The sequence below is a fragment of the Sarcophilus harrisii genome, chromosome 3, assembly GCF_902635505.1.
Source record: "Sarcophilus harrisii chromosome 3, mSarHar1.11, whole genome shotgun sequence".
Lineage (NCBI taxonomy): Eukaryota > Metazoa > Chordata > Mammalia > Dasyuromorphia > Dasyuridae > Sarcophilus > Sarcophilus harrisii.
In genome coordinates, this window is record NC_045428.1 from 43,689,709 (window position 1) to 43,705,922 (window position 16,214).

Below are 16,214 nucleotides of genomic sequence, written 5' to 3' on the forward strand. Positions count from 1 at the left end.
TTCATTGTTAAGCCAGGTTGAAAGATTATAAATAGTTGAAAAGATCACGCAGAGACTTTGAATGTTATTTTATTGATTTCAGGGAAAGAATGAATGGAATTTGGGGGTGTATTATTTTTAGTTTGAAATAATCATTTTATGAAATGATAAAATTATAAATGAATACAGTCTTGATTTAATTGGTTCTCTTATTTTTACTTAAAGTGTGTATATATATATATATATATATATATATATATATATATATATATATATATTCTATTTTTCTTCTTTCATCCTATTTGCTCTTCAGAAATGTTTTGCTTCTGAGAGAGACAAGCCCCTTTCTCCAACATGCCCTCTTTTCTGTCAACATCCACCTTTCTTGTATCCCCTTCTCTTTCTACTTTCCTGCAGCAGAGAGATTTTTCTTTTTCCTTATTTGTCAATAGTATTTTATTTTTCCAAATACATGTAAAGATAGTTTTTAGTATTTATTTTTATAAAGATTTTGTGATCCAAATTTTTCTCCCTACCTCCCCATTTCCCCAAGACAGAACAATGTGATATGATATACAGGTTAAACATTTGCAATCGTAAGATAGATTTTGATACCCCATATTGAGTATGTATGTTATTTCCTCTTTGAGTCACGTATGATGAGAGTAAGTTAATTCCTTCTCTCCTCTCCCTCTTCACTGTGAAAGTTTTTTTTTTTTTTTTTTTTTTTTTTTGGTCTCTTTATGGCCGATAATTTATACCATTTCACTTTTCCCTTTCCCTTTTTCCAAATACACTCTTCTCTCACCTCTTAATTTCATTTTTAAAGATATTATCCTTTAATATTCAACTGACGCCTGTGCCCTTTGCCTATATGTACTCCTAATTGCCATTATAATGAAAAAGTTCTTATGAGTTACAAGTATTGTCATCCTCTGTAGTAACATTAAACAGATAAACCTTAAGTCCCTTACAATTTCCCTATACTGATTACCTTTTTATGTTTCTCCTTAGTCCTGCATTTGAAAAGCAAATTTTCTATTCTGCTCTGCTCTTTTCTTTCATCATGAATGCTTGAAAGTCCTCCATTTCATTGACTGGTTTACCTTTTTCTCTTGAAGGATTATATTCCATTATGCTGTGTAGGTGATTTTTTTTTTTTTTTTTTTTTTTTTTGTAATCCTAGCTCTCCTTGTTCTTTGGAATATCATATTCCAAGCTCTCTGATCCTTTAATGGGAAGTTGCTAATCTTGTGTTATCTTGACTGTAGGAGTTTGATCTTCAAAGCTTCTTAAACTTTTTTTCCAACTCTTTTTACCCAAGAAATTTTCATGTGACCCCAGGGATATAGGTATATAAGTTAGGTGTAGTCATCAAATGTACTGATGATAAATCATAATTATGACCTCACCATTCATTTATTAGACCTCATAGGGGATCTCAGCCCGCAATTTAAGAAGCTGGACTCTAGATGGCCTCTCATGTTCCTTCCTACCCCTTTAATCTATCATCCTATATTGTACTTTCTTATGTTGTTGTCTCTTCTGACATTTGTATACTTTGGCTAGGTTAATTAAGCTAACAGTGAATTGAGAACAATAATTGTCAGGTGAATTTTTAAAGCTATTAAGTTGAGGATAAGGCAGGCAGTATATGATTTTGTTGGTTAAAGACCAGATGTTGGGATTAATGTCTTTGCTAAGCAAGGATTTTAAGCATTTCATTTAACTCTTTTTTACAATTGTGCTGTAACTATGTAAGTTAGTGAAGAAGTCTGGAAAAAATAAAAGTTGGCCAAAAGATTTAAAGAAGTGGATTACTTACAAACTTTCAAATTGTTTAGTTTGATTTAACTGCTTTTAAGGAGATGTGAGAAATTGTAGAGTACAAAATAAGAGTCAGTCATTGATAAGAATTTTAGGGAATTTGTAATATATAACAAGAAAAAAACAAACTTAGTTTATGGAAAACTTAGCTTGGTTGAATAACTTGCTAAGCAATGGGTGCAATTGAATTTCATTTTAATATCTTATGCTATCACCTTCTTTTCTATACTCCTTTGCCGTCTAGAACGCCTGGTTCCATTCATGCCATAATGACTGGCACATAATATGGATAAATACAGAATCAAGTATCAATTGGTTGTTTAAATCATGGCTTGGCATTCTCAGTGTATGGATATTAGTTATAAGAGTAAATAATATAAGGGAAGTAGAGACTTTTTTTGCATTAAAATGATTACAGCAAGGATAAACGGCTTTATAAGTTTTGAATGATTTAAACATAAGTATACTACATGAAGGACTGTGTTTCTATTAATGATAACTTACTCTTTCAGGAGCTACTACCCTAGTACATTGCTCTAAGAAAATTGACACTGAAGAGAAACCAAGAGCAACATTGATCATCTGTCCTCTTTCTGTTTTAAGCAATTGGATTGTAAGTTTTATTACTACATCTTAAAATTTTGTAATATGAAATTAACTTGTTAAGTCTTCTAGTGTTATGGTTGGAAGTACACTAATTATGATTTGGAAAGGTAGTGCCACTTCTCCATTTTATTTGTAGTTAGCAGTTTTGCTGAAGTGAACACAACTTTCATCCTAAGCCAAAAAATATAAAAGGAAACATATCTAATTGTTTTTAAGAACGTATAAACCTCTAAGCACACTTCATGGGAACCAAAGTAAAATAATAAAGGAAATATCTGTCAGGTGCCATAGTCAGTTAACAGCTCTATGATCCGGGATAGTCACTTAACTTCTGCCTCAGTTTCCTCATTTGAAAAATGATGATGATTGCACCTATTTACCTCTGTGGTTCATTGTGAGAATCAAATGAGATTATCATTGGCCTAGTGTCTACCACTTAATTCTGTGCTACACAAAGACTTAACCCTTCTCATTATAGGGAAACTAGACCTTTTAAAATGTAAAAATTTTCTTACAGTTCTCAAATTGTATATAAGTATAAATTTGTATAAAATCAATGTGTGATTTTATTTTATTTCTACCTATTATAATTAGCAGTTAGTAGATGAAAACCAAAATTAACTTTTTTTTCTGCTTCTCCTTTCTTTCTTGATTTTGGCCAAGCTTAACTCTTTTCGTATGTGCTAAAAAGAGAGAGATATGTACTAATAGGAATTGCAGAGTGGGGCTTTAGGAAGCTTGAGGAGAGGCTGAAGAGTCAGTGGCATACCTGTACTTTTTTTTTCCCCATTTATGAAACTCTGCAGTAGTCCATCTCTGGTACTGCCATCTTCTATTGTAGGGCCCATACCAGGATATAAACCATTTTTTAAAAAGAAAGGAGCTGGTATTAGAAGAGAAGAGCAATTTTTTTCAGTCACTCCCTAAGAGATGGGCACCTACTTTGGTTCTGGGTCTTTACTGTCATAAAGAGGATGCCATATTTATTTTGGTGTAAAAAGCATTTTGTTTTACCTTTGACTTTCCTGGCATATATGACTAGTGAAAGAATTTAAGAAAATTCAGAATGGAAATTCTGAAAAGTTTATTGAACCTCTTCACAGCTCCACCAAAACCATACAGAGTATGCTCATATTCTAACATGTATTGTTGCCAATATCTTTGTCATCTTTGTCAATTTAAATGGTGGTAAAGACCTCATGAGTACTTGAAATCTCCAACTCTCATGACTGTAACATGAAGCATATTTTTATACTGTCATTTAAAGTTACATTTCCCGTCACATAATGAAAATTTATCATGTAATAAAAAATCAGGAATTCAGAAGAAACAGAGTTGTTTAAACTGATTTTTGAGTGAGGTAAGTAGAACTAAGAACAATATACACAGACTACAATGGAGAACAGATAATGAAAAATAATTTCTCCTTCCATATATTGTTGTTTGTCCTTTGTTTTTGAAGAGGACTGTGACATCAGGGAAGTGCTGCTATGAACTGCAAGTCAATTGGATTTGAGCGAGGAAGGGCTGGGCATAGTCACTTGCCTCACTTTCCCCTTCAGAGCCATCTGGTTCCAGTGACAAGATAATATTTCAGGACAACTAGAGATGGCCCTGGATGCAATGGGAGATCTTGACCTTTTGAAGCCCCAGTGTGAGGCATCGTTCAATCAGTGATTAAGGCTAGGTAAAAAAAAATGAAGCAGAGCAGAGCTTCTTCCACCTAGTAAAAAAAAATAAATTGGTCTTGAGGACCCTCAGGGTTTCTGGACAAAATAGAAAATTGTCATTTACATTCACTCTGTGCCAGTCAAAGCCCAAACAGTGACCAATGGGACTTGACTTCAAACTTGTTTGTGTTGGTCAGTTGGTGAGAGCCAGAGTGATTTTTATCAAGACATGGTTCTTAAATGAAAAAAAATGTAGCCCATAAAACCCAAAATATAATTTATATTCCTCTGGGTGGAACACCTGCAGGGGTGAGGCTGATGACTCTGCATAGTCCTCCTGTTATGTCCTCTTTGAGAAGTAAGGTGTATCAGTAGCTAGATGAGGAACACAGCTTCTTTTATTTCCTTCCCTCTGCCTACCTTCTCTGTGACATAATGGCAAAGGACTTAATTTTTTGTCTTTGCCACAAGAGCTATTTCAGCTTTTAGGAAAACGATTTGAAATGACTATTATAATGTTAAAAGATGTTAACGGGATTTTAAAAAAGATACATCATTTCTTCACTGTTAATTGTGTGTGTGTGTATAAAATGTTCTTATGTAGTATTAAGTTAATAAGCTTATGCTTACTGGTTAAAACCACTTTTTTTTTTTTTTTTTTTTTTTTTTTAGGATCAGTTTGGACAGCATATAAAATCAGATGTGCACTTAAATTTGTATGTTTACTATGGTCCTGATCGCAGCAAAGACCCTGCTTTGCTTTCAAAACAAGATATTGTATTGACTACATATAATATTTTAACTTATGATTATGGAGTAAGTATGCTTGAAATTGTTCTATTTAGAATCAGATATTTCCAGTGTTTGTTTATTCGAGTTTTTTTCCACACTAGGGAATGTTTATAATAGTAATAAAGAATATCTTGCACAATTTTTTTAAAAAAAAGGACTTAATACCTTGATATGTAGTTTTCTAGTACATCTAGGATACTGTTTATTTACCCTCCCAAAGACAGGTTTAAAATTTTATATTTTAAAACATTGTAATAGCAAAGTTGAAATTTTGACAAGGATTATATTACCTGGCATAAAATAGGGTGATTTTGCTAAGCTCAGTGATTTCATTGGCATTTCAATATAATATCATGTTATTTTGCTATCGGCTTTTCATTCCTGCATTTTTAATGAATAGTATATCAATAGTTGATATGAGCTGTTATTATTTATTTCAGAGCAGAGGGGACAGTCCATTACACAAAATAAGGTGGCTGAGAGTAATTCTGGATGAAGGCCATACCATCCGGAATCCAAATGCTCAGCAAACAAAAGCTGCATTAGATCTAGATGCTGAAAGAAGATGGGTGCTGACGGGTAATCTACATTTGTTACAGTTCAGTTTAGTCATTTTAAAAAATGTATTAGAAAAATAAGGTTAGTGGGAAATGGTAGGAAGTTTTCAGGTATATGTAGAAAAGGCTTCCTGTAGTGGATGTTTCCTGAAAGGCTTTAGCATGTGTTCCTAGAAGGTTCATGTTAGATAATATGCCACATGCTTTATGATTCAAAATTACAGAATCAAACAAAGAAATTTTCTTAAAATGTAGTAGTTCAGTTTTTACTGACTGGACTATTTTACTGCTTATTAAAATATTGAAAAGAGAGTAAAAGACAATGAGATCAGTTTGCTGATCTTACTAAAGTACTTCAGGTGAGGAACATGTTGAATTTGTTGCCTAAAATAAGAATTTCATTATTTGTTTCTACTCTGTTTTATGATAGATAATTTAAAAAATTGAGATGTTTAAAGTGCAGTAAGATAGGTGGAGGTGGTCATGAAATTGCTTAAAATATATCTTATATTTTACTAAAGAAATTCTAAATTTTTTTTTTAGGTACTCCAATCCAGAATTCATTAAAGGACTTGTGGTCACTGCTTTCCTTTTTAAAACTGAAGCCATTTACTGACAGAGAATGGTGGCACCGAACAATTCAGCGTCCTGTGACGATGGGGGATGAGGGGGGACTTCGGTATGCTGTGTCTGTACAATTATGTAGTGAGAAGCTAATGGTGGTTCTTTTAGGGATGTTTGACTGACCAATCCTTTTCCACGCTGGCCACTAAATCTCTTTGCATTTGACTCTTCTCATTTCCAACCTTTTCTAGATTGTTTTTTAGCTTGTTGACAAACCTGTAATAACTGCTCCCTTTGCAACCTCCATATTGGCTTAGTGTGATGAGATAGCCAAGGGGCTTGAGTTGCTGTCATACCACCCCAAACACCATTTGATTGACTGTTTCTAGAGTGGGACTTTCTGGCATATTCCATGCACTCATATGCTGTCATTTGTATACATGAAAAAGGGGTTTGGATCATGGAATCATTGAGTAGAAAACCATCTATCTGTTCACTCCTTCATTTAAAGAGGACACTGGCTTGGACAAGTTAAATGGCTTGCCCAAGAATAATTCTATATGGACCTAGAAAGAACAACGGAGTGGAAATTTGATAGAGATTTTACAATAATTATAAGTCCCTCTTTAGTTGCTTTTCATAGGTAGAGAAATTTCCATCACCTGGTGGTCTTTAAACAGACATTAAGAGGCTTCTTAAAAAGAGAAAAAGAAATGATAAGAAGAAAAAAATTATGGTAAACAATAAAACAATGAAAATGAAATAAGAAAAACAAATAGAACTAGTTGTTGTTATTAGACATTTTGTTGAATAGCCAGTGTATGCTAGAGTTGGTATCATCTTGCTTACAAGAGTCTATAGTTCTATAGTTTAGCTTGGGGGATAAAATAGTAGAATAGCAATACAGACAGCATTTATCAAAGGAGTAATATAGCTTCTGTGATTTCAGAGGTGCAAATCAAGCAGAATATATTGAAAATGTTGGGCATCTTTGTAAAAATAATCAAGGTACTTGCAAAACTAAGAGGTATCTATGATGGTGTACTTGTGATAGGTACACAGTATGAACAGAGGAGAAGAAAAGATAAGAAAAAAAGCCAAAATAAAGTATAAGAAAAAAAGTTAGAGCAGTTAAAAAAGAAAAATATATAAATGATCAAACCTGGAGAATAAAGTCTTTTTTTATTTTGTTTTGCTTTTAATTAATGTCTTATGTTTGTAAACACTTGCTTTCACATTGGTTAAAACTTCAAAAACTAGAAGTGTATACATTTCCACTGAATGTCTATATTTGTCTTTTAATCTTAAGTTGTATATTTGAAAGCAATGAGTTGAACATGGAATTTATTTTTATCTTTTCCTAGGCGTTTACAGTCCTTAATTAAAAATATTACCCTCAGAAGGACAAAAACAAGCAAAATTAAAGGCAAACCTGTTTTGGAGTTACCAGAACGTAAAGTATTTATTCAACACATTACACTTACGGACGAAGAGAGACAGATTTACCAGTCTGTAAAGAATGAAGGCCGAGCTGCAATTGGCAGGTATGGAAAAGGAAAACTATTTTCCAGGAATGCTTTTCAGTCTGCTGGACTGATCATATTAGAGGACTAAAATGATTATTATACTTATTTATTGTTATAGTTGAAATATGCTATGAATGAAACTAGGTGATAGACAACTTTAGAGCACTGTGCCCAGAATCTAGAAGACCTGAATTCAAATCTAGCCTCAGATACTTAGTGTACAGTATTGGGCAAGTCATTGGATTTCTGACTTTCACTTTACTCACCTATAAAATGAAGATAATAACAGAATGTACTTCTCAGGGTGATTGGGGAGATAAAATAACATTGTAAAGTGCTCATCATGAGACCTGGCATATAGTAGGGAATTATTTTTCCCCTACCCTGATGTAGTTTAAGCATTTCTGCCCAACATTAGAGTTGGGATAGTGATCAGATCTGTGATTTTGGGGGTGCACCAAACTCCTTGGGAGGCACCTTGTACCTTTGCTTCTTGAATGACCATCCCATAGCCAGAATGTTTTATCATTGAGATTCAACCTCAGCTCTTCCTGTCTCAGCATCTTGTATGCGCCACACCAAGCAACTTGTCATTGTACTTAGAGGTCATTCTAATGACTAGAAATTTCTTCTGACTTCAAGTCTAAATTGGCTTTCATGTACTTTCCATTTGACAAAGCATTATGATCTGCAATGTAGTGAAGGCTAGCTCCCAAGAGATCAGAGTTCAACTAGCCAAGGGCCTAGGGCAGCAGAGCTTTTTGATCCCTCTGTCCTTCTGAGTGCTTAGCTCACAGGTGCAGAAGCATCCCTTGAGAATGGGGGGGGGGGGGGTGTTGTCCTTTGGGCTTGAAAAAGATGGCAAGATGACCAGAGTAGTCTGAGGGTCAGCAAGGACAGGGGGCAAGAGTCTGAAGGAAATGTGTCAAGTGAAATGTCAAGTGAGTCTAGTGATTCTGAAGGCTCTTGATTCCTCCAGAACAAACTGATGCTATGATTTCTGAAGGTAAACTAATAATATAACAAAAGGAGAAAGGTAGAGGAGGTATCTGGGTGAAATGGATTCTGAAAGTTTTAGATCTTTTGTGAAATAAGTCTAGGGGAAGAGTATGGGCTTAAAGACCTGGGTGTCGATTCTAGCTCTGCTATCTATCACCTTTGGGGTTTTGGGGGTGTCACTACTAAAAGTGGGATTAGTTCTAAATTAATGCTTATGAGCTTAAGTGATAATGGGGCCAAAGGCAACAAGTGATTGAAGCATTGTAGAGGTGGAGAATCTTTTATTGTTGAGGAAGTATGAATGTGTGTGTATGTGTGTGCATGCGTTTAGGCTTTCTATGCAGAGTTTGTTATTGAAACTGCAATAGTTTCTTAACATATGCTTTGGCTTCCTAATAATTTTTAGGTATTTTAATGAAGGCACTGTGCTTGCACACTATGCAGATGTCTTGGGCCTTTTGCTCAGATTGAGACAATTATGTTGTCATCCTCATCTCTTTACAAATACAACATCTTCCAGTGGTCCCTCAGGTTAGTAAATATAATTGAGTTTACATTGTTGTTTATCAGAAATATTTTGTGCAGTCAGAATTCTTGTTAAGTGATCGTTGCAATTTTATTATGAGATGCATGCTGGGCATAAAATGATCATATTTTGTTTTATTGTTTTTTTGAATGCACAAATAGATAGACCTGGGGTTTATAACTTAAATGTAACACATTGGGCCTAAATAATCTATTGGAAAATTTTTGCTGATGAGGATTTTCTATTATTGCCCAAAAGAACTTCCTAGGAGTTCAGTATCTTGCACTTAAAGGTTTTGGACTCAGGAGGACCTAGTTTCAAATCTTTTACCATCTATACCTTGGTTACTATTAGCAGGTCATTTGATGCCACTGAATCTCAGTTTCCTTGTCTACAATGAGGAGATTATATTAGGTGACTCCTGTGATCCCTTCTTGCTATAGTATGTAGGATCTGCCTTTCTCTGAAATTTGCTTTAGAATAGACTGTACACAGGTTCCTGTGTGCAATTTTTTTTCTTGTATTTTACCTGGTCTTGGTGAGGGGGTACTGCTTAGTGTTGTTACATTTCCTCATTTAAATAATAAACTCTGTATAGTAGAATAAAACTCAATTCATATAAATTAACTTTTTCAGTCATTAAGAGGAGCTATGTGTAATTAATTTGCCTCTGTACCCAATTGTGATAGGAGATGATACACCTGAAGAACTACGAAAGAAGTTGATTAGCAAGATGAAGTTAATTCTGAGCTCTGGCTCAGATGAAGAGTGTGCAATTTGCTTGGATTCTTTAAATATTCCTGTGATAACTCATTGTGCACATGTGTTTTGTAAACCATGCATTTGTCAAGTAATTCAGAATGAGCAGGTTAGTTTTTGCTTCTTTAATTATTTGATACTTTGTCAAAATTTCATGTAAATCTTTTTCCTAGAGAACAAAACTATATGATTTAATTGGGCCATTCACACTTTACTATTTTAGCAGACTTAAGTTTAATTAAGTAAATATTTGACACTACAAAATATTGCACTAAGGGCATAAAATGTTTTGATAATCTCTGTTTTCATGAAATTTATATTTGATAAAAAAAAAAAATGTTTTAACGAGGTGAAAAAAGGGATAATATGCCATCCAAGAGGACAAGATTGGGCTAAAGACGGTATAAGAATCCTTATGTACACCTGATTCCTGAGATATGGACTTCAAAAGACTGCACAGAAATTCAGCAGATGAGGAATCTGAAGTAAAGGAGTGGGAGACAGGAAAAGACAGATTGATATTGAGGAATAGAGTGTATTTTTATATCATCATGGTTTAAAGTCTTTCTCTCCCTTTCCATGGGCCATCTCATGTAACAAATTTTTTTTGACTAAAACAAATGGGAAGAAAATCAGGATAACTGGTGTCTAAAACATGCACATTGTAAACCATTCATGGGCTACCTCTGCCTTTAAAAGGGGGTAGAATTGGGAGTGTTCTCACAACTCAAATTTTGTGCTAATGCTTGTTCTTTGAAATTTTACAACATTCACTCCTGACTTATTTGTCTATTTTTTATTTGGTGATTCTCTCTATTTACATTGTTTTGGTCATATATAATATAAAAATAACATTCTTGATTTTGCTACTTCACTCTGTAACAGATCAGGTAGCTCTTTCATGATTTTCTTTGTCCCAGTCATCATTTCTTACTAGTGCAGTCATACTGCATTATATTCTATTTACATAGCCATTTTCCAGTCAATGAGTATCTAATTTGTTAAATATTTTGCAGCAAACTCTCTTAGGTGTTTAGTCTGCTTCAATTCATCCCATATCCATTTCAGATGCAGATAACTGGTAGTGCCAAAATAATGTTCCTGAAGAACAGAAATGACCTTCTCTGTAAGGTCCAAAGTGAACACTTCTTTTTGGCTTTTAAAACTCTTAACATCTGGCTTAAATTATCTTCCTTTCCAATTTTATTTTATATTACTACCCTCCAACCTCCCCATCTTTCCACCCCGTTACTGTGATCTACCCAAACCTGCTTTCTTCAGCCTTTGTCTCCAGACTGAGTCTTTACATACATAGTGTGTGCCCACTTTGTTCATTAACCTGTTAAAATCCCTAGTTCTATACAACATTTAGCTCAAGGGCCACCTTAGATTATGAGTCATTCATTTCTTGATGCCCTTTCCCCTAAATACCTTGTTTTTTGTATATATTTTGTTTATTTGCATGTGTTGTTTCTTTAAAGAGAGGGAAGTTTTTTGTGGATTAGGATTCTTTGTATTTCCAATAGCTTGAACCTCATTGGCACCTAATGTTTGTTTGATCCAAATAAGGATATCTTTGGGACAGTTTTACAAGGATCAGTCTGGCATTCACACTGATATTTATGTAGAGCTTTTTTTTTTTTTTGCAAAGCATTATTTCTAATGGTTATTTGGTTTTCAAAAACAATAGTAGATTAAGTAATATTTATAAGCATTACCTGTGTTTTCACTGAAGAAAACGAATCTTTGGTTAATGCCTTGCTCACTATTGTCTATTTAGTAATATGAGAAGTGAATTTGAAGCCTAGTCTTTCAGGATTCCCAAGTCTGTGTCATTTCCTTCTATTGCACTATACTGCCTCTTTTCATAGTTATGTATGAAAGGTGACAGTGGAAGCCAGGGGAATAAGCAAAGTGTAGTGTCTTGAGGGCAGGAGGAGAAGAGAGTCATGTCACAAAAGCAGCAGTACAGTCAGGGACTCCTAAGTGGACTAAACAAAGAACCCTAAATTGGACTAAGTGATGGCAAGGGAAATCAGGCCGCAGAGTGTAAAGATAATGGCAATGAAGCCTTTTCAAAAATTTTTGGCCTGATCCCACTTAGCAAAGCTGTTACTTTTCTGAGGCATTCATTTCTATTCAGTATTCCGTTCTAAAAGTAAAAGTATCTTATTAGAAAAAATGGTAGACTTATGATATCCTTACGTCTCTATTCGTTTATTTTGCTAACAATTTTCTATGTGGGATACATCAAGAGAAATACTTTTTTAGCTGGGCTTTTGGATACAAGCACTTCAACAAGATTTGATCTTGAAGTTAAAAATAAACTCTTATTCATTCTTAGGTCTTAGTAATAAGACAACATTTCCATTTGGATGATAAACTTTGTGAGATTTCAGGTCTCTTAAATCAGGACCTGAACCAGTTTTTTCACATAAAAAGACAATATTGTTTTTGATTGAGGAGCTCTAATAAACCTACTGCTTTCAAAATTTTAAGTTCTAGACTAACCTGTGAAACTTACTTGAGTCTGTCCCTTTATTACTTCAATAACTTTTTCACCATTCCCAATGTAATACAGTGCTTTTTATCTTCATACTAATGTTAATTCAAGTTCTCAGAGAATTCCCTTCAAGGGTCCTACAAAAAAAGGGGAGGAGGGATAATATAATATAAAATACCTTTATCTCTTAGGAGTGTTCAGAGATCTAATGTCTTATTTTACAGCCAAATGCCAAATGCCCCTTATGCAGAAATGACTTACGAGCAGAAAATTTGGTAGAGTGTCCTCCGGAAGAATTGAACTGTAGTACTGAGAAAAAGACTGATCTGGAATGGATGTCCAGTTCAAAGGTAATTTTCAGACTGATGAAAGTATTACACATACAAAGCCATTTGTATTTGTTGTATTTGCACTTGAACTAGAAGATTATTTCAATTTCAGCCTGTCATTTGAAGGCTTTTAAATAGGTAGTAAGGGTGGGGTGGAGTAAGTTTTTTTCTTTAGGGGAGAAAAAGAATTTAAGAAATAATAGTGAAGAAAGGATAATTGATATGTAATTATTTTGTTTTAGTTTTTGTATTTAGTGATGCCTTTTTATTTAAAGAGAAAGTATAATATTAATGAAATATGGCATTTGGAGGGTTTTTGAACTTAGAATAAATACCAAAGATCTTTTAATCCCATTTGTAATTAAAACATGGAACTTTCAGAATAATTGTAAAAGCATAATTTTTACTAGTTCAAAGTGGAATTTGATGGGTTACATACAATTTTGTTTTTTCAGATCAATGCTCTAATGCATGCTTTGATTGACTTAAGAAAGAAGAACCCCCAAATCAAAAGTTTAGTTGTTTCTCAATTCACAACTTTCCTGTCTTTATTAGAAACACCACTTAAGTAAGTTGAACAGTGTTTATCACTTTCAGTAAAAAAAAGATTTTAAGTGTTTTGCTGTATGAAATTTGTGTCAGAAAGGCAGTTTTAACTTATATGCCCATTTTATATTTTTTCCCATATAACTTTTATATAACTTATAAAGAACTTTTTGTAACAATAAGAAATATTGTTTTAAATCTTGAACTTATTACAAAAACTATGTGTGCAAATGATTATATTCCTGTTGTTAATAACAGCCTAGTAAACTTTTTTTTTTTTTTTTTTTTTTTCCATTTTTGCTAAAGAGCATCTGGGTTTGTATTTACTCGTTTGGATGGCTCCATGGCCCAGAAGAAGAGAGTTGAGTCAATTCAGTGTTTTCAGAAAACTGAAGCAGGATCTCCTACAATAATGCTTCTTTCTCTAAAAGCTGGTGGAGTTGGTTTGAATCTCTGTGCAGCCTCTCGAGTATTTTTAATGGATCCAGTAAGTAACCTTAGAGATAGATGTGACCAGGATATTTTAAAAAATATATATAGGAGTACCAAATATTTTTTTTTTTGAGAAGTTAACAGTCTTATCGTTCATTTGTAGAGTGACCCTTCTCACATACTTATTCCTTTCAAAATTATTACTTTTTTATTGAGTCTTTAAATTCTAGGCTAGCCTGTGCTTATCTAATTTCAGAATACCAGAGGAGCCTCAGGTATTAAAGGACTGACTGCAATTCCCATCATGTAAATCGTGCCATAAATATAGCCGGTGCTTTGTAAATGCTTGAGTATAAAAATATATGTTGACTAATGGATTTGGGCACCCACAATTAGATGACTCACCCAAAGCCACAGAACTATGAATTGACAGGATCAATATATTTTCAAGAGTCTTTAAAAGGGCTATTTAGTTAAAAGTAACTAATGGAAATAGTTTAACACTATCATAAAAACTGATTAAAGAAATTCAAATGTAGGGTATGTCATTTATAGAAATAAATACTTGAGTGAACTAGAATTCTGATTTAATGGAATTTTAAAAAACTAAGCTCTTTTTTCTGACATTACTTTTTTTTGTAATAGTACCATAGATTTCAGCTTTAATGGACTTGAGAGATCATTTTGTTCACTCACTTAATAGAAAGGAACCTGATATCTAAAGAGGTTGTACGCCTTGCTTGGGTATACCTTTTGTACTAAGATGATAATAGGTGTTTTGAATGAGAGTTTTGAACTCCGGACTCCAAAACCAGTGCTCCTTCCTCAGGAATAATTAGGGTAGCTGACATTTATATAACATTTTGCAAAGTACATTATGCAGATTATCTCATTTGAACCTTATGGCAAATCCATGAAGTAAGTTGCTTGTCTCTCTCTGGCAAACAAGGAAACTGGCTGAGAGGGTAAACGAATTGCCCTATATCACACAAGCAGGGAGCCAGCATCTGAAGCGAGGTTTGCATCCAGTATTGCTGCATCCTTAGCCTACAGCTTGACCCTCACAATGCTTCATTGAGATCCATTTTATCTCTCAGAACCAGACTACTTAAAATTTCTCTGACCACACATAGTACATCCTTCTACTTTCCTCTATCTCCTCATTTACTCTTATTCTCCTTTTCATCCTTGTAGTTCTTCAGCCTCATTTCATTCTCCTGGTTCCTTAGTATCTCTGTAGTGTTTTAAATGGCAACAATAAAAAATCATTTTGTTGGTCATGATAGGAATGTTTAAAAAAAAAAAAAGTGGCCACTTGTTAAAGGGTACTAAAGTAAGTAACTCACCTACCTTGGCTATTTTTTTATATACTCAATTGTGGCTTCTCAACTGAGTCATCAACTCTTCACTTTCTCTGGCTCTTGAGTATTGAATAGTGCCAGAGAAAATCGCAGTGACGTTCTGCCCTAGTCCACTGTTATTTATGTATAAAATAACATGATATATTTAATATGTGTACACTGAACATTTTTGTTTTTGATGCAGAAACTTCCAATGCTATCAGTATGACCATTGTTTATCATAGTATCATGAAGATAGAGAAATCGTAGAAAACTGGGCTAAATATTTTGAGCCTATGTGTTAGAAACTAACATTTAAAAAAAAAAATGTTTGGCTCATTTACTTTGTTTTGTTATGAATTTATTAAATATAATCAGTACTGAGTTTGGTGTTTTTTTTTTAATCTAGTAGGATTTTATTTTGTCACATATTTTAGTGGAAAGTAGGACAGATTACAAAATTATATAAGGACATTTTATCAGATTACAAAGTTATGTAAGGAAGATCATGTCTGGCAATTTAAAAAAAAGTCAGAAAATTGCTTGATTTATTTATTTTTTTATTTTAATTGTTTAGCTGCCTTAAAAATGCTATTTACCTTTTTACATAAAAACTGTCCTTGAGGAAAAGAAACCTGGCTTTTAATTGTTAAAATTTCTTTTGAATTCTCAATGAATATTGGGTTAGAAACAGATAACCTGATGGTTTGCGCATATATATATATGTATGTATGTATATATACATATATATATATATATAAATATATATGGAGTTAAATGTATTAAAAGCTCATCAGATAAAAATGAGACATCACTTGTGTATCACATCTAGAACAGAGGTGTCAAACTTGTAGCCCCCAAAACAACCAAAACCAAATTAAAATATAATTGTAAATGTTTAGCAAAATAAAAAAAAAAATACAAGACAACATAAATAACATTAATTTTTTGATTTTCTGAGGTAGTATGTAGCCTAAAAGAATCCTTTTCTACTTGAGTTTGATACCACTGAGCTGGAAAAGTGGTTCAAAGAAAAACAGTTTTCAGCCTATATAGGTTTGTCTGGCTCAGATGTATAGTAGCAAATCAGTATGGCTATAGGATTTTCATATTCCTAGACAAAATTTTAAAGATCTCATCGCTATTTTGATTTGGAAACTCCTTCAAAAAAAAGGAATAAGAAAATAGTCAAAAGAAAAAGGCAAATAATTGTCTCCCTTCAGAAAACTGCCCAAATAGGAGTGGCCTTCGAATTCTAT

General features: G+C 33.5%; 1 protein-coding gene across 2 annotated transcripts in view; it reads left to right on the plus strand.

Moving 5' to 3' along the window:
* Positions 1 to 16,214, plus strand: part of HLTF (helicase like transcription factor) — a 34,933-nt gene that overhangs the window by 14,693 nt on the left and 4,026 nt on the right. For both annotated transcript variants that reach the window (XM_031957791.1, XM_031957792.1), the window contains exons 15-24: positions 2,319 to 2,419; positions 4,755 to 4,898; positions 5,315 to 5,453; positions 5,975 to 6,110; positions 7,360 to 7,539; positions 8,927 to 9,051; positions 9,736 to 9,914; positions 12,533 to 12,658; positions 13,093 to 13,205; positions 13,490 to 13,670. In XM_031957791.1, coding sequence (XP_031813651.1) covers positions 2,319 to 2,419; positions 4,755 to 4,898; positions 5,315 to 5,453; positions 5,975 to 6,110; positions 7,360 to 7,539; positions 8,927 to 9,051; positions 9,736 to 9,914; positions 12,533 to 12,658; positions 13,093 to 13,205; positions 13,490 to 13,670 — 1,424 coding nt within the window. The remainder of the gene's footprint in view (positions 1 to 2,318; positions 2,420 to 4,754; positions 4,899 to 5,314; positions 5,454 to 5,974; positions 6,111 to 7,359; positions 7,540 to 8,926; positions 9,052 to 9,735; positions 9,915 to 12,532; positions 12,659 to 13,092; positions 13,206 to 13,489; positions 13,671 to 16,214) is intronic.